The sequence below is a fragment of the Triturus cristatus genome, chromosome 2_2, assembly GCF_964204655.1.
Source record: "Triturus cristatus chromosome 2_2, aTriCri1.1, whole genome shotgun sequence".
NCBI classification, from domain to species: domain Eukaryota; kingdom Metazoa; phylum Chordata; class Amphibia; order Caudata; family Salamandridae; genus Triturus; species Triturus cristatus.
This window is the reverse complement of record NC_140582.1, coordinates 1,162,187,292-1,162,213,259: the sequence shown is the minus strand read 5'-3', so window position 1 is coordinate 1,162,213,259 and position 25,968 is coordinate 1,162,187,292. Positions and strand designations below refer to the sequence as shown.

The following is a 25,968-nucleotide window of genomic DNA, read 5'->3' as shown; positions in this document are numbered from 1 at the left end:
GGATTCCGACGTAGCTGAGGCGCTGTACTAGGGTGCGGTGGCAGACAGTGTCGAATGCCGCGGAGAGGTCTAGGAGGATGAGGGCCGCTGTGTCTCCGTTGTCCATCAGGGCTCGGATGTCGTCGGTGGCAGCGATGAGGGCGGTCTCGGTGCTGTGGTTGGCTCGGAAGCCAGACTGTGAGGGGTCGAGGGATCCATTCGTCTCAAGGAAGGCGGCCAGCTGCTTGTTGACGGTCTTCTCGATGACTTTGGCTGGAAACGGGAGGAGCGAGATGGGGCGGTAATTCTTGAGTTCGGTGGGGTCCGCTGTGGGTTTCTTGAGTAGAGCGCTGAGTTCGGCGTGCTTCCAGCTCTCAGGGAAGGTGGCGGTGTCGAAGGAGGCGTTGATAATGTCCCGTAGGTGGGGTGCGATGACAGCGTCGGCCTTGTTGAAGACGTGGTGAGGGCAAGGGTCGGTCGGAGATCCGGAGTGGACGGTGTTCATCATGCGGATGGTGTCTTCGGTGCTGATCGGGGTCCAGGTGCGGAGGGTGGTGGTGGGGGGCGGTGGTTCGGTCGTGGTGTGCGTTGGTTGGGTGCTGAAGCTGTTGTGTATGTCTGCGATCTTGTTGTGGAAGTATGAGGCGAGGGAGTTGCAGAGGTCTTGCGATGGGGTGATGTCGTTGTTTCCTGCGCTGGGGTTGGATAGCTCTTTCACGATGTTGAAGAGTTCCTTGCAGTTGTGTGCGTTGTTGTCTAGCCTGTCCTTGAATGCGGTTTTCTTGGCGGCGCGGATCAGCTGGTGGTGCTTCCGGGTGGCCAGCTTGAAGGTGGTCATGTTGTCCGGTGTTGGTTCCCTTCTCCAGACTTTCTCGAGGGTTCGGCAGTTCTTCTTGGAGCTCTTGAGTTCGTCGGTGAACCATGGGGCTTTCTTGCTGCCGGGTCTGCTGGGCGGGGTCCTCAGTGGGGCGAGTTCGTCCGCGCAGTTGCTGATCCACTTCGTGAGGTTGTCGGCGGCCTGGCTGGGGTTCGCTGAGCTGGCAGGAGGGTGTTGGCTCAGGGAGGTGACGAGCTGGTCGGCTGTGATCTTGTTCCAGCTTCTGCGGGCAACCTGTTGCTGGCGGTGGTGGGTCGTCGTTCTTTTGAAGGTGAAGTGGACACAGCTGTGGTCCGTCCACTGAAGCTCTGTGGCGTGGCTGAAGGCGATGTCTGTGCTGGATGAGAAGACTGCGTCGAGTGTGTGTCCGGCGAGGTGGGTGGGGGTGGATACCAGCTGCTTGAGTCCAAGATTGGCGAGGTTGTCGAGCAGGGTGCTGGTGTTGTGGTCGTTGTTGTTCTCCAGGTGGAAGTTGAGGTCCCCCAGGAGGATGTAGTCAGCGGAGGGGAGGGCGTGCGGGCTGACGAAGTCGGCGATGTCCTCGCTGAATTGGGTGCGTGGTCCTGGAGGTCGGTAGATCAGGGTGCCTCTGAGGGTGGTCTTCGGGTCTGTGTGGATCTGGAAATGCAGGTGTTCGGCGGTGGTAAGGGTGTTGTCGGTGTTGGTCGTGATGCGGATGGTGTTCCTGTGGATGATGGCGATGCCTCCTCCCATCTGGTTGGCAGTGCGGTCCCTCCGGGTGATCTTGTATCCCTCTGGGATGGCGATGGCGATGTCGGGCGCTGAAGAGGCGTTCATCCAGGTCTCCGTGAGGAAGGCCACGTCAGGGGCTGTGGTGTCGAGGAGGTTCCAGAGTTCGATGGCGTGTCTGTGGACGGAGCGGGTGTTGAGCAGGATGCACTTGAGGTGGCTGCTGCTGGTGTCCGGCTTCGGCTTGGCGCTGCAGGTCTGGATGCAGGTGAACTTGCAGGCGTGGCAGCTGAAGGGTCCGTGGGTGCGTCGTGGGGTGGCTTGGTAGCATCCTGGGATTCGACCGGTGTTGAGTGCGCTGAGGGTGGCGGCGGTGTACGTCAGGCGGGTTGGCCGGGGTCCTCGTGGGCCAGGGGTCCTGGCACTGGGCGCGGTCCAGGCGCGGACGGGCGTAGACGGGCTTGCCTTTGGCGCGCCTTCGGCGCACAATCGGCGCGCCCGCTGCGCGTGACCGCTGCGCGTTCGCACGGTCGCCATATATGGCCAAGTGCGCGGGGGGGCGGAGCAGCTGGGAGGCGGGAGCGGGGAGGGAACAGAAGGAAAAAAAGGGGCGGGGTTAGCGGCGGTGGCAGGACATCTGTTCAATGTAACTTCACCATTCACCTAGGGCTGTATATTGTTTTACCAACTGTAGTTTTATGCATTTTTAACATTTTATGACGGCAAGCCTGATGGGTGCAGTGTGGAAAAGTTTGCACTCAACGTAGGTGGCCTGAGGGAGTTATGCTGTGAAGTTCATTTTAAAACCTATAGGCCTGGTTGAATATTCAAGAAAGGTTATGGTAGATGCTAACTTACTCTGATTGTCATGACAAGTTACAACAAAGTCTGCAGGCCTGATTTAGCATAAGGTCAAGCCAATAGGCCGTTACAGGTGGATTGTAATTGCACTGTGTTAAGGTCTGTAGACAGCTATTCTCTTAAATGGAATTTCACAGATTGCTTTAGTAGTCAGGGTTTTGATGTTCATTACTCCATATGACAGACCCTGGAGGTAGAAGGTTTGCACCGTGATAATCCTTGGTACACTGCCTTTAACCCTTTCGCTGCGGCGGGAATTCCGCTGCAGCGCTGGGGGGTGCGGGGGGCAGCGCGGTGGCGCTGTGCTCATGACGGAGCGGCTCCGTCATGAGCCACGGTTGAGCTGTGCTCATGACGGAACGGTTCCGTCATGACTCCGCCCATTTGCGTTGTTCCCCCGCACAGGAGGGGAAACAGCGCCGCATAGGCGGAGCAGCCGCCAATGGCCGTGACATGACGGAACCGTTCCGTCATGAGCACAGCTCAACCGTGGCTCATGACGGAGCCGCTCCGTCATGAGCACAGCGCCACCGCGCTGCCCCCCGCACCCCCCAGCGCTGCAGCGGAATTCCCGCCGCAGCGAAAGGGTTAAAGGCAGTGTACCAAGGATTATCACGGTGCAAACCTTCTACCTCCAAGGTCTGTCATATGGAGTAACGAACATCAAGGGGAAGGGGTTAAGGCTTGTGCCAAAACAGAAACGTCTTACAAAAGGATACAGACATATATACATGGTGGCCCTCTAGAGCAGCGCCATTCGGACATTCGTCTATTTCGCTCTTTCGTCCCATGAGTGGCAGCATTTCGCTTGAAAACATGACTAGATCCATCGGAAAATAGGTGCATTTCAGGGCCAGGGTCTGTGAGTCACTCCTTTATTAGTTTTCTGTTTTCTGCTGGTATAGGCCCTTTTTCCTTTCTTTACTCCTCTCTTTATTTTAGAAGAGTGACCGTGTGCACTTATGGAGAAATGAGTACCTAAACTCACCAATAACTGAAGACCACTTTAAATGTATAGGCCAGACCTAATGGCATTGCCAAAGCTTGTTTAATGTAAGACTTGTTCACCTTCATTGTGCGGTTTATAAAAGCAACATATTCAATTACAAATAATACGCATATATATAAACATGATGGGCAGATATAACACACGCTTGCTAGATGCTTGCACAATTAGAGAGTGAACTACATAATAAATAGGGTATATTTAGCAAAGAGTTACCAAAATGAAAGCTTTCATAGCAACGCATCCTGTAAATAAAATATGAGTGAAATACATAAAAGAGACAGAGTATTATTTTTTTTAAATCTAGAAGCAAATATTCATCAATAATTTAAATACTGTGTATATGTATTGATCAAGTCAATAATATGGGCAAGTTAGTTTAGCGAAGTTATCCCATTTTTCCCATTCACAGTTGTCACGGTTTAGGATTATAGTTTTTAATTCCCAGGAATGCTGAGCAGCAGAGATCCATTCAGCGCCTGCATCCCAGAAAGCGCAATCTTCAAGAGATCCTCTCTGATGGCGGGTGTCTTTATGTCAGCGGTGACCCGGAAGAGGCTTATTTTGATTTCTCTTCTGCTTCCTGGAGCCGCCTGGTCAGATCATCTATCCGGACGTTCTTCAAGTGGAGAAGCTGTTCCAGTCTGCGCACCTTTGCCTGCAAAATCTGCAGTGGGAGCAGAAATCAGTGTCATACAATTATATGTCAAATGTAAAACAGGCTTCCTAGTAATAAAATATAGAACCCCCCTAAAAAACCTAGAAAAAAATTCTTGAACATTAGGTTAATCCATTGATTTTACACAACAAGAGATGTAAATAATCTTCTGTCTTGTTAAGTACCTGCTGCTTTAAATAGTTATTTTTTCCAGAAAATTCCAGAGATTTTACAAAAAAAAATCGTATCTTCCAGTTTAATGTAACATGGCCTTCTGGAAAAGAAATCTGATCTGACCTAAAAAAAAATGCTTATTTATGTGAACATAATGGCATGTTATTTGAAATGTTGTCCAATTAAAAGTAATTGTTTCATATACTATTCGCATGGTGATAAACACTTACGGTAGGCGTATGGTAAAAGGCACGGGTTTATTTTGGGGCATGCTCATAAAATATAACCAGAGGTCAAAATAATAGTGTTTTGACAACATAAATAGCCATATTATAGTGTCAAATGTGCTGTCCCTGTAGAGTTCTTGAGGAGTAGTTGTTGCTACTCTCACTAGGATGGATGACCTGGAGGTCTCTCCACTTCATAGTGGCAGAAGCATTAAGGCCCTCTGCATCATCTATCCTAGCTTCCCATTTGTTATAGGTTTTGGGACCTGTTTACTTGTAAAAGGAAGTCAAGATCCTAAACATCTAATCTTCATTTGCAAAGCAATGGAGGCAGAACCTGTCTTTGCCTTCATGTTCCTGCTGTGCATGGTTCAGGTGAAGAGTAATGATTACTTGAATAGTTCTTTTGGCCATCAAGCCCTTTTTAGGTCTCGCCTGACCCAGCGCATGCGCTAGTCTGGCGAGACTTATTGAGAGGGCTCCAAAAAGTGCTACCAGGGCAGCCTAGAGCTACAGTGCATGTGCGCGGGCGCACGTGCTTTACCGCGATTACTTTCACTTTCGCGGCCGCACGGCCACTTTGATGTTTGATCGTGATCGCGATCACTTTCACTTTCATGGCCGCTTTGCATAGCCAATAGGTCTCGCTTTTGGGACCTTATAAGTATTTAGTTATGCAACTGTTGCATGGCTAAACACTTATAAGGTCCCAAAGGCGAGACCTATTGGCTATGCCAATGCTTGTTAAAGTTCCAGATTTCAGTTTTAACCATATGTACGCACTTTAATAAATAAAAATCTGAGTTTATTGTGGTAACTTAGAAATATTTTTTCTGATAATTTTTCTGCTTTATTCCTCTCTAGATCAAAGGTGGTGCAACCAATCTTGCCTCTCCCATCAACCAAGACAAAGAAGGAGTTTTATCATTGAAGGAACCCTGACTGAGATGGAGCTGACACACAGTACAGGGCACTGCACAGTTTTTCTGAGAACCTTGTGAAGATACAATTGCTCTAGAAACGTAAGGAAGTGTGCTTTTTAGCACTCCTGTTTAATAGTTTTGATCTAAGGTGTATAGGGAAAACAATCTAGCTAAAAACCTTTTTTGACCTCTAACGCCAAAGTAGTGCCAGTGTGTAGCCACTTTGTCAGTAAGCCAATTCCAGTTGGTTTTAACCAATCCATCCTCTCTCTTTCACACAAAACCAAAGGGCTAATAGCACCAGCACTAAAAGAACTAGAAAAATCAAAAACATGTAAAAATCCTTGGAATTAGATTGGTGAGAAGAGGACCCGCAAAGGAATGGACAGTGTGGCATCAACCCAGATGGGCCTTATTGTAACAGGAGGGTTCAGGTAGTCACAGGAACAGCATTAACAGGCAGAACTTGCCTCTGAAAGCAGCAGGAACTGCTATTCTTCAGAGCAGTGCCTAGGCAGTATTTACTATTGGTTAGAGAATATGAGAGAGGTAGAAGCTCCCACTAATTTATCCACTTCGTAAGATGGATGCAAAATGCATTAATACATTAATACATTACAAATGCAACAAAACTGCAGTGGTGGTGGTGCACCAAATCACTTCATTTAAAGAATGAACAAAATTTGCCTCCCTTCAGAATGTGGAAACACTGATAAACACGGAACTTCAAAAAGTGGAATGAAAGATACTGGATAAGCACCTCTAAATTCCCTAAACACAAAAAATAGAACACCCAGTGCACATTGTTTCACACAACGGTGATAGAGTAAAATAAACAAAACTGAGGGGGATATTCTCAAGAACGTGTGATAACCATCGCAAAAGTTACTTACCGCAACCTCCAACATCGCAGTCTATCACAGGAAATTTACGCTGTGTTAACCAAGTATTCACAACACGGCGGCACCATGCGATAGTCCCCAGATAACGCGTCAAATGACTGCGATAAAATCGGCGCCACACCGCAAAACTGCGAAACACGAACGCAAAAAAGTTGCGATGAGGCCAAGCGCGATACAAAAAGCAGCAAAAACCAGCCACAGGCCTGCAATTCACACATGTCTGGCGGGAAAATACACCATAAAAGCAGACCAAACAAACGGTGAGATGACAACGTAAGAGCACAACCCCACAGCTGTGACGCAGAACAAATGACCATTGTCCAAATCAGAAAGGCAGTTCCCCACAAACAGCCACAACGTACATTGACATGCATTCAGTATGTAACCTGCGCCAATGCGGAAACAAACATGAAACACACTGTGAAACCGCATCTCCTCTTCACATTGCAGAGGGACAAACAAGACCCCCTGCACACCGACGTGCCATGTCCATGACCAAACAATAATGAAAGCATGGACCAATGTAAGGGCAGTGACTCCCCCCACGTACATGTCGCCCATGTCACGGGCCTGGAGTCACAGCGTGCATCCATGCATCATGGCGGCACATATCAGAGCACAAAAGAAGCCCTGTTGTCACTTGTAGGCCACAAATAACAGCCAAAATGGAATGAATTGGGACACATGTGAAATGCTGAAAAGTGGGATACCATAACAACTGTGACACACAGAACTGGCAGTTCGAATACGTGACACCCTAAACAGCCTCACTGCACAGAGGTTACACACCCACCATCCATTAAAAAATTCCTAAATTGTCAGCACAACATGTCGTACCCACACTTGTCTGAGTGAAGTGCCTGTACAGATGAGTGACATGCACGCACAGAATGTGTTTCGGAATGCATTTATTAGTACATTCTGTGTCTTTGGTCAGTCAACGTACTGTGCCATTACTGCTAAGGACCCTCACAATCTGACTTCATCCAGAGAAGAAATTGTCAATGATGTAGTCCCTACGGGCTATTTCTGCTGCGGCTGCAGAGGGGCGTGGTTCACCTGCCTCATCTTTATCATCATCGTCCGGTGCATCTAGCACTCGTATCCATGAGGCTGTGCTGCGTACACATATGTTGTGGAACACACAACATGCAACGATCATCTTGCACACGAGGCCTGGGCTGTACAGGAGCTTTCCATCTGTGACATCCAGGCACCTGAAACGTGACTTCAACATGTCAAATGTGTGCTCCACGATGCCCCTGGTGCATTTGTGGGCCAAATTGTACTGCCTCTGTGCCTGTGTTTTCGGGGTTCTGAGGGGTGTCATCATCCGAGCGCAAAGTGCATATCCTTGGTCACCTGTGACAGTGCAGAGAGACATGAGTCAAGACTACGTACTGCATGATGAATTGGCAGGCTCACTGGTTCATTGGTGTGTGATTTGTGTGACTTAGTGATTCCTGTATGACATGTACTGCGTGTTGCTAATGAGCGGCATCACTGTGTATTACGTAGCCTCACTGCTGCACCTCCCCCCGAGCACATTCACTAGTGTGCGCAGCGCGATTCCATCACATGCACCCCTACGGCACACCATTGTCATGCCTGTCTGCGCATGTCCACAAGTCTGACTACAACACAGTGATGATACTGCGCAGAATGTGGCCGTCCACGTGTGTGTCGGCCCATTGCAAGGACAGGGCTGACACAGATGTAGAGCACCTGCCTGGCTGAACCCAACATGCAGTTCAGGGTACATCTTTGGCTCATGCTGCGATAATAGCGACACACACAACAGTTGGCATGTGTGATCCCTGACCCCGAGCGGGCATGCCCTCCCCCATGTACCCCTTCGGCCGAGCAAGCACACCGGGAGCATACCACATGGCAACTTGTCGATTGCGTGACGGGGGGCTCAGACACTACAACAGAGACACATGCATCAGCCACATACTCAGCAAGGCCTACAATGAACCACACCCAGATCCACGTGTGAAGGAGCCACACCCCTACGCAGTACTGTCATGCGCCTGTCCACCACGCTTACGCTCACATGGAGATACGACACGGTTACATGTCCCAGATCTACACCACTGCCTGCGGTGACATGGTTGCGCACGCTGTACACAGCACAATTTAAAGTGGAATGTCCCTGGTCCCTCATGCATACATGATGTCCACACGGACACACTGAGTGAGTTTGTGGGACTTGCCATGGGCACGTACGCCAGGCCCCTTTTATTGCCAGGTTCACATCTCCAGTGACACCTGTGCTGGATGGGTGTTGGGTAGTGTAAGCCACCACTTAGGGGTTGGTTAGTGCTGGCAAAGACCACAACAGTGAGCAGACAATCAGCAGTACAAGGTACAAAGATCATGGGTCCCTTACTTGAGCAGCACAGAGTTTGTGGCCCCGGATGCACAGCAGCCGGCACAGGCACACCGCCACGGGACAGTGACTTGCGGTGCACAGAGGTAGGGCCACGCGAGCTGTAAGTGTACTCAATGTCCAAGGGGAATTTCGCAGAGGGTTGCGGAGGACAGTGGAAGGTGTCCTTCCAAGGCATGATGCAGAGGGCAGAAGCAAGCAGAAACAGGCAGATGGCGGAGTTGAATGCTACAGACCCCACTTTTCCACCTTGTCAGTATCAGCTACATGTAGATGAAGACAGCCTCCAGCCCATGGGCTCAGACGCCACCGACGTCTGAACAGAGATTGCCCATGAATTTCAGGGCACACACTCAGTGGCACCAGAGCTGGAAGGGGATGCAGTCTGCGATGAGGCCTGTACAGTGACATGGACTTTGTTATGTAGAGAGCAAGACTCAGTTCAAAATGTGTGACCTACTCCACTGCAGTTTGTGCCAGAGGGAGAGGTCAGCAGGGACCCACAGCCACGTGTGGTAGGCATGCACTGCACAGTCAGTGGCACCAGTGCAGTTGTTGGTAGTGTCCCATCACCTCCGTATAGGTGAGCCTTTTCTCTTCCGGACTGAAGCGCGTCTTCCTCTTACTCCTCTCCTTGCGTACTCTGACATGAACACTGCCATGAAGAAATCAAGACTCCGTTCCAAAAGTGCGACCTAGTTGGCCGCAGTGTCGACCAGGGGCAGCGGTCGGCGCGGGCCAACCGCTGTCCAGCCATCTCCTCCTGGATCTCTCACACACGACGTTGGAATGGCATTTGTATTAGATTTGTGGCTGACGTAGGTAGTGGCACCAGAGCTGAGCGGGTGTGCAGCCGGTGAGGTGGCCGTGTCTTGCCTGTGACGGACTGCATTGGATTGGTGTGAGGCCTGCAGGACCGCAGTGCAGGACGAAGGCTGGAGTCAGCAAGGGCCCACAGACCCGTTTGGTGGGAGTCCTATGCACAGACTTGGTGGCACCACATCGGAGGGAGTATAGTGACATGAACTCAGCCTTAAATCATGTACTCTGCCATGGTGTAATCAAGACTCAGTTCCAAATGTGTGTCCTACTTGTCCGCTGTGTATGCCGGTGGAGTACTTCAACGAGAAAGGAGTTCCGCAGACCTGTGTCGTGGAGGCCGTGATGGTCCGAGGAGTCTGCCAAGGTCGGGGGCCTCGGGCTTGGAGCTTGTACCGGCACGTGGTGGGCCTTCTTTGACACACGCCGGTGTCAGCAGGTGAGCAGTGATGCCTGGATGCGCAGGGGTGGCCATGACGGCTTCGGGGACCAGCGGCCCGGGCTGCAGCAGGCGCACAGGATCCCAGGCAACAACGCTCACAGCGTAGGCCTCGTGGCGGGCTGAGAGGCGCCAACCTGGCAGAGATGTTGGGCATTCCGGAAGAGGACCACACCCAGGGCTACGTGCTTTTTATTCACAACACTACGCTGGCCTGGTGTACGCTGGGCCAGCCCACTCCTCTCACGCTTACAGGGGGGGATGTAACACGCTACATTTCCTTGATCTCCCCCACTGGCTGGGGTGACATGGTTGCGTCCACTGTCCACTTCACCAATCACCAGGGGTGTATGTCGACATGGATATGTGTGTGGTCTGCATACTGTGGTCTGTCCAACACATCCATGCCACACTTGGCATCGTGTGCAGTCTCATTCATCGGTCACATCGCCTCCTTCGCACACGCCTAGTTCCCTCCTCTTCCCACAATATATGCTATTGTGTGGCTGAGGTGCCATGCCGTGGATGGCTCATGTACATGGCTAGGCCAAGTTCCCACGGTAAGTTGTGCTATCGTGTCTGGTGGGTGGGCATGTTGTTTGGCATGTTATATGTGGGTTTGTAACATGTGCATTCCCAGAGTTGTGAGTTGTATGATTGGGGAGTTGAGGTGTGTGGTGTGTTCATTTGGGACTTACCAACGAGCAGTGCATTTCCGTAGGTGCCATCCTGAAAGCGCCGGTTGATGATGGACTGTCAAAAGATGTATAAATCATGTACACTGCTTGGGTAGTTGGTGACGACATTGGTGAAGAGTCCCTGACGGTCCACTATTGCCTGCACATTGACGGAATGTGTGTGCTTTCTGTTACGGTAATTGTGTGCAGTGTCGGCAGGGGGCACAAGTAGGACATGTGTGCAGTCTATTGCCCCCAACATGTGCGGGAATCCAGCTATGGCGTTGAAGCCTTGCTTGGTCTCCAGCTGTTCCTGCGCAGTGTTGGGGAAGTATAGGTACTGGGATACTAAGCTGATGATAGCATCCAAGACAGGTGTGAGGAACTTTGATAGGGCTGGCTGTGAGACTCCTCCAACTCTTGCGGTTGTTGGTTGGAAGGAACCAGAGGCCAACAGGTGCAGCACATCCAGCAGCTTTGTCTGCGGAGGGTTGTTGGTTGTCCGCTGTGTTGGTACAGTCAGCCTGTGGGCAATGATGTTCAGGATGCGGAGGAAGGTTGTCCTTTTGAGCCTGTAGTGGGCAATGACATACTCTGATGTTAAGTCAGTGAGGCTGGTGCATTTTCTGAAGGACCGTGGTCTGTGTCTGCGCTGCCTCTGTGGTGGTCCGGGGTGTGGCGTGGGGGAGGGGGGGTCCAGGAGTTGGTGGCGGGCCTGGGGGTGGTGGCGGTGGGTGTTGTGGGCCTGTTGGGGCTCCGAGCTGCATGATCAGTAGCTCCATGGCATCTGTTGTCCTTCAGGTGTGGCTGTGGGCTGGGCTCCCTTTTCTGGCTGCCGTCCGACTTTACACCAGGTCAGAGCAGGTGTTAGTTTATTGCTGCTAACGCTCCATATCACATGTTTTGTGGACTTATCGCCGATCTGTCTGGTTGTTGAGAATGTTGCGGTGTGGTGTTGACGCGGCTTTTTGCACGGGAACGCCTACTCTGCATCTCATTAGCAATAGTTGCTGGGGTCATCTGTGGCGATGTTTTTTGCGGCTGCTATCGCAGGTAAAATGGTGCTATGGGCTTTTAGCACTGGCTTGTGAATGGGGTGATAAGTTTATCGCGACTTTGGCTGCGATAAAGTGCCGATAACTCTACGATAACTCCTTGAGAATATGCCCCTGAATCTTTCAAGGGTTTTGCTCCTCATTTGGTTGCATCTACATAGCACATTTGACTAAACCAACCCAATGAGGCTCTTGTTTGCTTCTGCCTTGAGTAGTAATATTAGGAGCAACTAGAATAAGGACCCAAAAGGAGTTCCCTTGTGCAAAATATATGCACCCAATTAGGTGTCAAAACAACCAGCTTTATGACCAATGCTTGAAAAAGAATGAAGACAGCTTTAAACATGTTGATAAAACTACACCAGAACCTAAATCCAGAAACAAGAACTACGGAAATAAGGTAGTCCCTATGTAGTATTAAGGTTGAAGAATTAACAAATGCATCATATTTAGAATGAATCTCCTAGACGTGGGTGGACGGTTTCAGCGCAGTTGCTCACGTGAAACATATGCCAGTGGTCCTTTGGCAGCCCTAGAGTGAAATGTTTTCTAAATGTTACAGAGTGAGAGTTCTAGAACATGGATATCACATGTATTGTGTTTTGCACCCACAATGAGAGTGAATCTCGGCGCTTTGCCTATGACTGGAAGCAGAGCACACTGATAGTAAATATAAGCAGATCGATATTGACTCCATATGATTGGCTGCTATAGAAATCTCAATTAATTCGCCATCTTGAAATGGGGGCTTTCCCTAATATATAGTGCAACAACAGCCAATACAAGTGAAGTGGAACATTCTTCTAATGAATTGTCAGTCTATTTTCTAATTATTAATTATTATAGCCATATCCAAAATACTGTTTGCCATAACATGCATGAAAACAGCATTGTGTTACTGAGGTGAATTAGTATTGCAAACGTGTACACCTTTTGCACAATGCTGTGGCAGTTGTTGAGATAAAAATAGATGCTTTGAAGAGTGCCTTTGTCTTGTAATTCTAGAGAGCCGGGCCAGCTCTTGTTGCACACACGTCTCACACTCAGTCAGTTAAGTGAAACCTTTAACCAGCCTGCCAACTTGTGAAACATTTTCACAATATGAGGAGGGAGTGGGGCGCGGAGGGGGCGGGGCTTAGTGCCAAGAACAATCCAAGGCACTTGTAATTACCTCTACGTCCCTCGTCCCAGTCATAACTAATGAGGTATATTCCACTGACAGGAAACAAAACAGAAAACGCTTTTAGGCTCCACCCACCCTCCTGCCAGGGGCTATAACCACATAGCCAGCAGAAAGCCCTTCCTGTTTTGTTTCCTGTCGTTGGACATGACAGGGGATGCTGTGGTAATTGCTTGGCACTTACTTTGTTACTGGATGTCTTTTTGTTGACTCCTTTGCGGAGCGCTTGGGGTGCTTTTGGACATTCATTGAAGCAGCTGGAGTCAGGACGTGTGGCCTCCTGGACTCGGTAAGTGACGCCGGTCGCCTGAGTTGCTGGGCCTGTCAGGCCTCGGTTGTCTTTTGGCTTCTTCTTTTCCCTTTTATGGTGCATGATCCTTGGCAGTTGTACCTCTCCACAAATTCCTGGTGGTGTTGTCGCTGCACCGGGAAGTCTGTCATACCGACCACACTAGTGCCGTGGTACGGTTTTTCTTTTCTCCCGCTGTTTGCAGTGCGGGAGTGGTTTTCCTGGCAGTTCCCCTTCCACTCCGCTATAGGTGGGAGTGGTGGGGATCGGGACCTGCTGCAGCTGCCTACGGTTACTTACTGTGCTGCAGCAAGAGGCGCATTCATGCTGGGACACAGTTCAGGGGAGGCGCAGAGTCAACGGCTTCCCTTGGAGCTGCGTGTGCCGTCCTCCGTCCTCCTCTGTTGGACCTGACTATGGGTAGGACATGGGGTGGTGCTACGGGGTAGCAGGTAGGTACTGAGCCGCCCGAGTGCCAGCGAGTAGGGTCAGTCAGCCTCACTGGATGCCGGCTGTTAGGAGGACAGCTACTCCGCTACGCAGTAAAGCGGGAATTCCTCTCCTTGCATTTTGGCCTACGGTGGCCAGGAAATGTTGTTATTTCAGCGTGTTGTAGGCCACGCCCCCTCTCAGAGTCAGCTGATGGCTGGCTGGGTTGCCTGTCAATACGCTTGCTGGAATTGGTGCAGGCTGCTTCTACATTTTCATTTTTCAAACTGTTGTTACTGCTGACTCAGTTACTGTTTTTCGTTATGGGGAAGCATCACCAGAAGTGCAGGCATGTGTCTCCTGTGTCTTCTTCGTCTTCTCCAGGGGACAGTGTGGATTCCGCCCCTTCTGTAAGCAGGCCAGGTGTGATGATGACGTTTGTTTGAAAAGGCTGATTTTGGAGACCTCGTCTGATTTGAAGTCCTCCAAGAAGTCTGCTGGTGTACGTTCTGGTGGGGGTCGTGACCTCTAATCCTATATTTCCAGCTCTGAGTCTTCCGATGGTTCCTCCTTTGGTGCAGTTGACCTTAAAGGGAAATATATTTCCAAGGATATGTTGCCGGACATTCTGTCCCATGTCGGTAAAAACATGGGTTTCCCTGATGCGGAGGTTGCCAGCACATCCAGGGATGTGGTGTTGCCGTAGTTTCGGAAGCAGGCAACTAAGACTCTTCTTAATCATCCCTTTGTGATGGAAGTCCTCTTGGAGGAGTGGAAGGATCGAGATCACATTATGATGTCTCGCTTCATGTCAAAACTCTACCCCTTCAGGACATGGAGGATATCATTCCTGAGAGTGTTCATGTTGATTCGATTGTGGCCAGTTTGGTGGGACGACCTTCTATGGCTGATGATAATATCTTCAGAGATGGGGTGGATAAGAAGATTGACTCTTCTTTGAAGAAGGCCTATGCTGGGTCACATCTCACCATCCGGTCTGGGGTGTCTGGGGCTTATGTCGCTCAGTCCTTGTTGTCCGACTTTAAGACCTTATTTGCCATCATGCAAGAAGGTGGCAGTTGTCCTGACTTGCTAGAATCCATGGAACGTCAGGCTGAGTTCCTCTCAGATATTGCCTTTGACTCTGTGCATGCTTCAGCCATGTTGTGTGGTGCGTCCATTGCTGCAAGTCGGAACGTATTCCTGAAGGGGTGGAACACTGATGCGGCTCAACTCTCCTTGGCTCTGCGTTTGCTGTTCATTGGCCCTCGGCTTTTTGGGAAAGTCCTTGAAGAGAAACTACACAAGGTGTTCAAAGAGCGGAAGCATTCCTTGTCCTTCCGACATCAGGCACGTCGTAAGAAGTCGTTCCAGGTCAATGCTATATCTTTCCGTCAGCCTTTTCATCTGCAAAAGACTACGTTCCGGAACCAGAAGAGTGCTGGGAAGGGGTTCCAATGGCGGTTTCAGAAGAAGCCCCCTCCTGATGCGAGACCTGGTAATCAGCGCTCCTGCCTATGCCGACTCCCGGATCGTTCCACCTGGAGTACTGCCAGAGGTTTGGAGGTTGCAACTTTTCCTGGATCACTTGGCATCTCTCGACATCTGACCAATGGGTCCTGGATGTCCTGGAACGGAGTTATCAGATCAAGTTCATATCCCCTTGTCCTGCGTCAGGCAGGGTGCGGACATGGCGGGGCAGCTTCCTCACCATGTCATGCTGTAAAAAAGTTGGGGTTTAAACTGGACCAGGAAGTTTCCACGAAGAGCCACATTGTTATTACTTGCGGCACCTGTTTTGCTACTATGAGACTTTTGAGGAAGGTCCTTCCCTGGCTACCGTCCTCTGCCAGGAAAACACTTGGTTCTAAGTCACCTAGACTACAGTAATGCACTGTTCATGGCAGTCAATGACACCTTACTGTCTAAGCTCTAGGTGGAGCAAAATACGGCTGTCCTGCCCGTCTGGTCTGTAATCTCCTGTTAGGCTCCCCCTGAGCTCCTATTCAGAGAGACCTTCATTGGCTCCCTGTCCAAAAGCGCATCCCGTTTAAGATCTGTTGACTCACCCTCAAGTCCTTGATGGACAGTGCTTCTCTCTACCCAAAGGATAAATTGCATCGCTATCTGCTTTCCTGCATTTTACGATCTAGCGCTGCCAAGAGGCGGGTGGTTATAGCCTGGATGAAACACAGATCTCCGAAGCATTCAGATTGGGTAAGGGATATAAATGAATGGGCAATGGCGGAATTGGTCTGGATGCGCTTTGTTAGGACAAATGAAAAAGCGGAGGACGATAGATTGGCTTGGGCGTCTAAGATCTTTGAATTGCAGGATGGTCAGACTCATCTCAGTCCGTGCTCTCAGGACGGCATTGATATTCAGGGGGATGACGCCACTGGGACCCAGGACAGACACACCCCGACATCTGACTGATCGACAGGCACACTATACTGGACTAATGGTAGTAACACACAAGACTGAAATATTATGAAATGGAAGGAAGGTAGGGGGGTGGGTGTTAGATATTGTTTAAGTTTCTGTTAATGCTCTTTTGGTTAATATGTACTGCTGTAGACGCAACCGTTGAGAATGTACATCGAACTGAGATATCAGCGGGCCCATACTTGTGGTCCAGCCTGTGATTATGTATTATTGCTGAAACCAAACTGTGTTTTATTCTGCAAAAGGCAAGTGATGTGCAGTCTGTACTGTGTTTATGGCTGAAAATGCAAATAAAAAATATATATAAAAAAAAAAGATCTAGCGATAAGGAGTTTCTGATTGTCGCCTGTGTTCGATGGTAGAGACGGTACGGCCCCCACTGCCTGGAACCAACAGCCTCTCCATCTTTGTGTTGTGCCGATTTCCCCAAATTCAGGAAAATGCTGAAAACGTGGCTGTTCTAGTAATTGGTTATTTGTTTGTGTGGGCTGAGTGCCGAGATATACCTTAGGCGTATGATTTGTTGCAGTTTATCAAGTGATTTTAACATAACATAACACAAAATAACACAACATAACATAACATGAACCATACATCCACATGTATGGTTCATGTGGAACCTACTATCCGGTCACCTTAGCCCTGAAACGTGTAGACATATTCCTACTCCCTGAACTGTGTGCCCTCCCATGCATCCTCTAGCCTGTATTATTATCCCTCTACACGTGATCCTTAATCTTCTACAATTCGCGCTATACCGTTAACCTTGTACTAACCCCGGAGCCATCACCATATATACATACCCATGCCCCTTAGCACTGTAGCCCTAGCCCCTAATGATGTGCCCTTTGTCCTCCCCCTGTGACCATGCAGCCATGGCCCGGCACTCTTGGCCCTGCACCCAGAAGCCAGTATCCTAAACGCAGTAAAACACATAACCCTTTGCCTGTAGCCTATCCTAGTATCCTGTATCCTGTATTATTATCCTTGTACCCATAACCCTGTACTTGTAGCCTGTCTCTCATGCCGCCTGCATCACACTGCTAGGCGCTATGCACCAAGGCAAGACAAGAGCACGTGTCTGGCCAGTCACTCGGGGCACTACAATGGTTTCACACAGGAGCAGAACAACTACCACACTGCCAGCCGCGTGCTCCCCCACGGTGGATCCTGCCACTCATCTGAAAGAGCGCTTCAGTGCCACACACAGGGGGCTGCAAGTGCTAAAAGGGTCTCTCAACCCTTCTGATACTTCCCCTCCACACTTCAAGTAGCCTTGACGGCTACCTTGCAAGTGGACTCATGAGGATGGGAGAGCAGAGACTTTAAGGTGCGGGGAATGTAAAGAAAATCAAACAAAGTCTCGTCAACTTGCAAATGACCTTTGGAAGCCCAAAAAAACATTTCCAACATGGCTGACTTTGAGGCCTCCACTCCAGCTCAGACAACAAGAGTCAGAGTTCTGTATCTCTGTTTCTTTTGAACTTAGAGCAGCCCAGGCTATGACGCATGAGAGAAGGGGGAGGGGCTGGAGCCCTTTCAGCCCAATGGGCGTTGCGTGCCTGAGTATCTAACATGAACTGAGTTTAATGAACTGTACATTTGCCTTAATGAAAGTACAGAATGAAAAACGAAAAGGAATGTATTCTAACCAATGCATGTTTGCACGTATATGTATTATACGTATAATGTATGCTGAACCTAACAATGTACCATTGGCAGAGCTATACCGGCTCGCCTGCCACTCTGTTATCTCCCCAGTAGGCTGCAGGATAGGGGCTGCTTTAAGAGTGGAGTGGTCTGCCATGACTCAGTCATGCCCTCTTTGTCTAACTGTAGTTGTGGCCTCTTCTGTTGGGGGCTGGTTTGAACATTTTTACCAGGAGTGATCTTGGTTTCCAATCTGGCCCTGACATTTGCACGAAAGAATGCACATTTACACATGGGAAGATACATTGGCAGAAAGAAATGTACAGCCATACAATATCCACACAACATCACATTAAAGAGGCCAACTCAATATGTGCGAAGAGAATCGACCAAGCCCGTATTATGCATAGGGTGCACTGTCCCTGTTTGCACCATGGGCCATGTGCTTGGTGCAGACTGGGATACTGCACCCTATTACGATGAATGCAAGGCCCCAGGGCAGCCGCGAGCGCCCGCTGCCGTAGGGGCAGCGCATTCAGTGAAATACGGAGCGGCTGCTTCCAAGCCGTTTCGTGCTTTCTCTATGTAGGCGGCACAGGCCTGAACTTTAAAGTAGCCACAGTGATCCCCTCGCAGGTGGGTACAATGAGGGGCTGCACCCACCTGCAGGGGGATGTCTGTACCTCCCATGAGAATGCCTTTGCCACCTTCTGATGGCTGCTCTCATGGGGCACACTTTTTGGTGAGCAGTGGTAGTGTGCCTCCTAAGGGCAAGGTTGCCTCTGCACCATGTCCGTAATATGGCAGGGGCACAGAAAAGTGAGGCATAGTGAGGCAGTGCCTGCTGCCCCTTCTGTAATAGCAAGGTTCCCCAGCAGTGTACAAAGTTGGCGCACACACCCCTTGCCCCTCAGGGCACTTTGCATAATACAAGCCCAGGAAAGAACCCATGCTCATTTAGAAAAACATAGTCTAGCATGCACATGTACTTTAACAGACAAACATTGAAGGGATACATATTCATACAGGACAACAATGTATTGTGCGCTACATAATTCCACTAAGTCGTTTTTTTTCTTCCGGTTTTTATAGTGTGAACCAGACCCAGAGATGCATCAGAGCGTTTACAATAGTTACTGTCATTCAGGTAATACAAAGTTTTCAAGACATGTAAAGAGAGTGATTGGTATAGAATGAAACAAAATATATTTCAAAGGTATTGAAATACATCAGTTAAAGTGATGTTTCATAAAATACTGCACAAAACTAATATCTAATTCTCACTGACCACCAGCACACAAGCCCTTTGAATGGACGTCGTGCACCTGGACAGGACAGTGTTCTCAATACAGAACCAGGCATACAGAGACACCTGAGATGACTGGGGGAGCCCGACCTATTGGCTTTGACAGTGCTCGATTATTTGGATTTTCTGGTTGGAATTTTCCAGCCTTCTGCTTCTGCTCATCCCAGGCATTGCAATCACCTGGATCAGGGCCATTACCTTTTTAAGTCAAAGGGATGACTCAAGCACGGATTTCGTTTGGGGCTGCTGCTTCTGGCTTGCCCTCTGGAGTGACTGGCAGTGCCCTTGCTACTCCTGGCAGAGGTCATGAAGACAACCGAACAGAAATGATAAAGGACGCTCAGGTTCCTCTTCAGCTTTCTGCAGTTGCTGCTCCTAGCTGTTGCCTCAACCTAAGCTGTGGATAGGAGGCTGTTTGAGGCCTAAGGGTGGGACAAAGGGGTCAATACTGTATTATGATTGGGGGTGTCAGAGGATGGGTGATGTCACTTCTGCTACCCCTGGCACTTTCGTGAATTTGTGATCATGGAATCGACTAGGTATGACATCTTATGCTATGTTACGTTGGTTTGTATGGTGCTCTAATCACCCTGGAGGGTATCCAGGCGCTTCGGCCAGGTGTGTAGGTCGGTGGTCCCCGAGGTGCTTATACGAACAGCCAGGTCTCCAGGTTCTTGCGGAACTCAAGAAGTGAGGAGGAGGCTCTGATGTGTTGAGGGAGATCGTTCCATGTCTTGGGTGTGATGTAGGATATTGAGTGACCTCCAGTTTTGTTTTTGCGGATGCGGGGCATGTGCGCGAGTGAGTGAGGCAGAGGTGTCTGGTGAGTGAGTGCGTGTTTGCGGCTGTTCAGGTATTCTGGTCCAGTGCTGTGTAGGGTTTGTACGTCGACGTGAGAAGTTTGAATTGGCTGCGCTTGTGAATGGGGAGACAGTGAAGCTTCCTGAGGTGCGGTGTGATGCGGGTGCGGCGTGGGATGTCAAGTACGAGTCTTGCGCTTCACTGCCAAAAATGTAAGTCCGTTTTTATATAGTGCAGCTACTCACCCTTAGGGGTCTCAAGGCGCTGGGGGCCGTAGTGGAAATTAAGTGAGCTATTGCCCAGAGCCCTAAGCTGAGCTGCCTCCGGAGCCGGGGATCGAACCGTGAACCCTGTGCTTCGAAGTCAGCTGCTCTGGCCGCTGCACCACACCTCTCCACCTGAACCAATGCGTTACCAAGAGGCCATGCAATAGGATTTATTAGAAGATTTTAAGGTAGATGTTCGTGTATCTGGGTTCAGTTTATGTACAGCAGCATCCTTTATCCGTCTGTGCTGTTCCCATGACACACAGTGGCCTCCATTCCACCAGTCCATCCCACAGCACTGGTTACCACCCGAAGGCCCCTGTGAGCGGCGACACAAATATCCTCTCTAGACCGGTATGAGCACTGCTCAGAGATATGTTCTCACAAGGAGGAGTAAACTCCCTATAGAGGTGGTGGAGGCCAGGAGTAAATGACATCAGAGTCGGGCGGCACAAACAAGGATCCGTAGGACGGGGTAACGAAGGTTGAAATTGGGACCATGCAGTGAAGTGGAATCCGGCCAACTCGAAAGAAGAACGTTATTGTGTGTAAACCCTGTGAGCAGTTTACTGTTCCTCCTCGTCTCTTGATAATGTTACAGGTATTTCAGTTATTTCTGCAACTATTAATCTTTATGCAGGAGTGCTCAATTAAAAGAGTTAAACTAAAAACAACAACTGCACAGCAATTAAATGAAATTCATGTATTAACATCGATTTTTCTTAGTTTTGTAGCGCTTAAAGCGGCGCAGTTGGGCAGGTGAAACCAAGCTCTAGACAACAGGCATAAAAGGGCCTGGGGGGAGGTTCCCCGCCTCCCAAACCTCTTAACGTTCAGTGTGTTGGTTTATTTACTTTCCTCTTAGGCCTGTGATGTAAAGTGTCTTCTGCGTGAGTAGGTAAGTAGAATGTAAACACACTTAAGCCTGGCTTGAAAACTTTCACAACTTTGTAGGATACTTGTTCATTTTCCACATTCTAAAGGAAAATATTTTTTTTCTGTCGAAATAACATACTTAGTTTGCACATTATCACACTCCACTGCAAGGTTCACCTGCCTCAGGTGTAATTTGTACAGTAGATTCCAGAAACAAATTTTGTATTTTTTTGGTGATGTGAAAAGGAAGGAAGAGTAGTGCGCACCTGCACGGATTCCTGTGACGCCAGCAGCGCCTGCTCTTTCTCAGCGAGCTGAATGCGGAAGCTGGTCTCGCCGTTCATCGCCTGCGCGTACCCGTGCTGCCCTTTGGTCGTTCTGTGGTGTGGAGGCGAGAAAAAACAACCGTTTAGGACTCTGCTAAAGATGGCGTGCAAACATGCGTGTTCTTCTAGAAGCAGATTCACAAAGAGTACGGTGGACGGTACACATCAAAATGGACACATACAGCTTTGACTGGCATGCCTGTATTGCTCAAGAGATTTGGGGCCGCGTTATGAGTTTGGTGGTGCAGGGGCGGGAGCGCTCCCCGCTGGCACCGCCAAACCCATGTCTGAACCGCCTGCCAGATTAGGAGTTTTTTTCTGCCTGACGGGCTGTTTTTTGGCGTTCCCAGGGCGGTGCCTATGAAATAGACACCAGAATAGGACCATCAAAGGAAGTACCTGCAAGGCATGGACTGCTCCAGTTTATGCCATGCAGGTACTGGTGTGCATGCACACGGGGGCACATGATGTGCCCCTCTGTGTACATCCACATGGCGTGAGGCACAAGGGGCCCTTGTAGGGGCCCCTTTGTTTCCTCACTGGCACACTTTAAAAGTGTGGTGGTGAAGAAACTCGAAATATGCTAGGTGGGGCTTCAGCAGCCCCACCAAGCATATTGCAACCTCAGGACCACTGCACAACCACCAGGAAACGGCAGTTCCCTGGTGGTTGCAGCAGATGCGGTGGTCCCAGAGCTGCCCGACCACCCTAGTCATAATAGGGCGGTCCGGAGACCGCCACCATGAGTCTGGTGGTCCATTGACCGCCAGACTCATAATAAGGCCTATAGATGTCTAGATGGGTAAATGAATTACAAATGTTTTTAATGAAGGTGTTCTGTGTGATATCAAATAGACAACAAGAGTGAAGCGATGTCACTAAGAACAGCAAGATGAAAAACGTCCCCATAATTCACTTTTTACCCATCTATAATTTTATGCTATGTATGGTCCTCAGGACTGGGAACCACAACCGGCCCTGGCAATGAGCTCGGCCGGCCCCCTAGCCCCGGGAGGGGGGGGAGGGGGGGGGGGGGTGCCGCCGAGCTCTTTGCCAGGGCCGGTTTTCAGCCGATTTTGTTACAGGGTCGATTTTGCAGCTATGCTGCAAAAACGGTCCTGTAACAAAAAACGGCCCCCAGGGGCACAAAACCGGCCCCAGGCCCCACCCGTGCGGCACACCTGGGGATTGCCCGGTGCCCGCTACGGCCAGTCCGGCCCTGATGGTCCTGCTATATAATCTTTCCCCACTGACATCAGCTGTGCACGAGGGGTGGAGTCATGAATACATTCAGTGCATGGCCAAGCTGCATCTGGCGCCCGCCCCGTCTTCCAACCCTGACCTTCTGGTCATTCGTTCTCTCTACCACACACATTTTAAAACAAGATTCCTCGCGTCCCACACCATCCTCAGCATTTGCATTATTCCCACTCATCTTGATAAATCTATAAAAAAAATAATACTGGGCTCTCTGGCCACCCACCCCAACAATCTCTAAATTTATCTGCCCCACTTCCGCCCAAATTGAATAAAAACACTTTATCCTGCCACCTATCCACACCACCCTCTCTTCAATTCTTCTCCAACCCATATACAACAAGCATTTGCAATGCAATAGGTCTCGCATTTGTAAGAGTTTGAGCTATTGGCATTGTAAAGGGCAATGCATTTTATTTATGTATTTTGAAAATCTGCAAGCGGTGCGTGAACACGCACTTTGTACTTACGAGAAGCAGGGCTGGCAGCAAAAGAGGCGCAGTTACTGCCAGGCTGGATTCTAGTAAGCAATGACTATGCACCGCTTGCAGGTTTTTCAAAACACATAAATAAAAGGCATTGTCATTTACAGTGCCAAAAAAACTCTCGCAAATGCGAGACCTAGTGCATTGGTCCAAAAACAAAACAGAAGGCCCTCTGAAGTAACAGGGGGAAACATATTGTAATATCAATCAGAAACAACTTCCAGATGCAATTAGGAGTGACAGCTAGATGTCTGCTCGGCCTGGCAGACTCGCGTCCAAGCGCCGCAGACCTTCTTGAATGTAAACAGTGGGTCCTTGAGAAACTGGCAGCCTGGACACAAAGCACCGGGTCAGCTGGCCGTGGCGATAAGGATGGGTTTTAAGTCCAAAAAACAGGGTATCACTCTGTCTATCTATACCAAACGTTGTTAAGCGGGAGAGCGTCTTCCGGAATAGTATGGCTACACGGATCTGTTACACCGTGCGCTGTTTCATCTGCTGCTATCACTAATTTTCCATCTATGAGTGACTGCCGCCTCAAAATGTTACTTGTTTTAACGCAGTGAAAAATGTGCTCAAGCTCACAAATTAACAAAAAAAAAGTCGCGATTTGGTTTTGTCTTTTTTATACTTTTTTTCCGATTCACTAACTTAATTCAAGTCTTAATGTGTGTCTAATCTAGCATATTTGCAGACAGGTGAACGGTTGTGCTCGTCTGCTGTATTTTTATGTGATTGAGGAGAAGAGACACCAGCGGGTTGTGTGTTTCATTAGCCACGGTATCAATTGGATTCCCAGCCACCCAGTTGAGACCCTACCATATTGCAAAGGATAAACAAAGACAGAACTGGCATACACTCAAAACAACACAAACATCGCATTGATGGGTTCTTACAAAATTCAGCAACTCTTGCCACCGTTGGTTAACTTCCACACACAGCGCTTTACCAGCAGTGGGCATGTACAGTACACCATCCCGGAAGATGCCCAAGTGCCCGGATGCAGAGCCCTAGATTCCGCCATCAGCCACCGAGAATACTGACCCACAGCTCACTGAAGCGGACACGGTCACGTGACATGAACGGTCTCGTTCATACAGTGACGCACCACACCCCTTCACAAGCAGCGCACTCCTGCACAAGCCGACACAAAACGAGTGGAGAGTCACCTCGCGCATACTGAAAGTGCTGCGATGCCAAACTGGGAGAGTCTGTGCGCTATAAAAATGTGAATAACACAACTTAGGAGTAAACATTCCTCGCCCCTTACTCCGAGGGCAGCTTCAGTCTCTGATCCTCTCCGACATTCTGGGCAAACACCGATCCCTGTGCAGGCGGTCTATTATCAGTGTAAACACGACCCCCCCCTCACCCTTCCAGGTCATCTTGGTGATCGCCACAAGAGCACGTCCGCACAGAACTCACTCCCAGCGCAGGAATCCTGGAACTGCAGAAAAATGTGTGTTCTGCCGCTTTTGTCAACTTCTGGAAAACAATACTATAACAACGCTGGCCCCAAAAGATCTTGTTTATTCATTAACATCAAAAAGAAAACAAGAAAACACTCCCACTCACTCTGGATCACAGTGACAGAGAAAACAAGCGCGCGGTGGGAGCGTGTGAGCGCGGAGAGGAGACGATATATGCGCGCAGAGACAGGGCAACACTGTAGGAAAACAACATTTTTGAGAGAATGTGCCCTGATCAAAAAAGCAAAATGCCTCAACTGTTTAAATCGGATAATTTATATTCCACTCAAAAAAAAAAAGTGAATAAACGCTTTATATTTTAAGTTGAGAGGGAGCCTACCCCTTATTGTCCACCTGGTGTTTTATTCATGAGGCGGGAGCCCACTCCGCGTTTCGCCGCTGCAGCCCGAGCTGTTCTGGAAGCCTTCTCCGGGCCGCTCTCAGCGCGACCCGGAAGTCAGGCAACGTTGCCTGGGACATGGGCGGGGCATGGAGCGCACGGCCGGAAGTGTCCGGGGCTCTCATGAGCTGAGGGAGTCCAGCATGTTGGAGAAGCGAGGCGGGAGCCCACCTCGCAGAGTGAAGTCCGGCAGGAGCCCACCCCGCCTTCGTGAATGCCACATGCTGCGGCCGGAGCAGGATTTCAGGCGGGGCTCCTGTGAGCAAGACGGAGCCCCGCGTGTTGCTGCGCCAGTGACCGGGTGAAGAGGCGAGTCCCCCCTGCCATCGAGGAGACCAGCCGGGGAGCAGCACAGATTCCCCACAAGAGCCGGTGAGTGGGGTTGAGCGGGAGGCATGCTCTACGTGACCACCGGCCGGCTGATATACATGCAGCTGACAAAGCACGCCGCGCCTGGACAGGACATGTGCATGCGTATGGTGCGAGCAGGAGTTGTGATAACGCCGCGAGCCGTATGTGTGGACATCTCCTGTCTGTTAAGCTTCCGCACAGACAGTCGATGTGCACGCGTACAGCTTGCGGCGTTATTACAACTCCTGCTCGCACCATACGCGTGCACATCTCCAGTCCAGGCCGTGCCGTACGCGTGCACATGTCCTGTCCCCCATCGAGAGCAAGTCCACAACAATAGATCTCGCCTAGCGAGCAGTGCATGGCGCTGCATCGCTAGGCGAGATATAAAAAACAAATAACATGGCTGCCTTCCACTCATCCCTACACCCCCCATGGCTTCCCTCCCCCATACACACCGAAGCAGTGCTCTCCCCTCCCCCTAGAGCAGGGAGTAACACATGTGCTGCACTGACAGGCAGCGCAGCTTTGAAATGCCCGCCAACACGGGTCTGCAGAGACCCATGATGACAGAGCATGTCACAGTTATTACAGGGGATGCGAGTACTCACTCTTGTATGTATGTATAATGTATGTATGTCTATAATATTTCTGTGTTGCAAACCTGGCCAAAGCCAGCGGAACGCTTTGTAACAAACGTGGGAAACAACTTTTGCTTCCTACGGTTATGTCACAGCGGTGAATAACCAGATTTCCATG

General features: G+C 49.8%; 1 protein-coding gene across 1 annotated transcript in view; it reads right to left on the bottom strand.

The window, feature by feature from the left end:
* Nucleotides 1–3,328: 3,328 nt before the first annotated feature.
* The window catches only part of SPEF1 (sperm flagellar and cilia associated 1), a 72,314-nt gene continuing 49,674 nt past the window's right edge, over nucleotides 3,329–25,968 (bottom strand). Inside the window, exons 6-7 of the mRNA XM_085643354.1 lie at nucleotides 21,188–21,299; nucleotides 3,329–4,080 (exon numbers count right to left, since the gene is read on the bottom strand). Of these exons, the coding sequence (XP_085499480.1) occupies nucleotides 3,973–4,080; nucleotides 21,188–21,299 (220 nt within the window). The 3' untranslated portion in view covers nucleotides 3,329–3,972. The remainder of the gene's footprint in view (nucleotides 4,081–21,187; nucleotides 21,300–25,968) is intronic.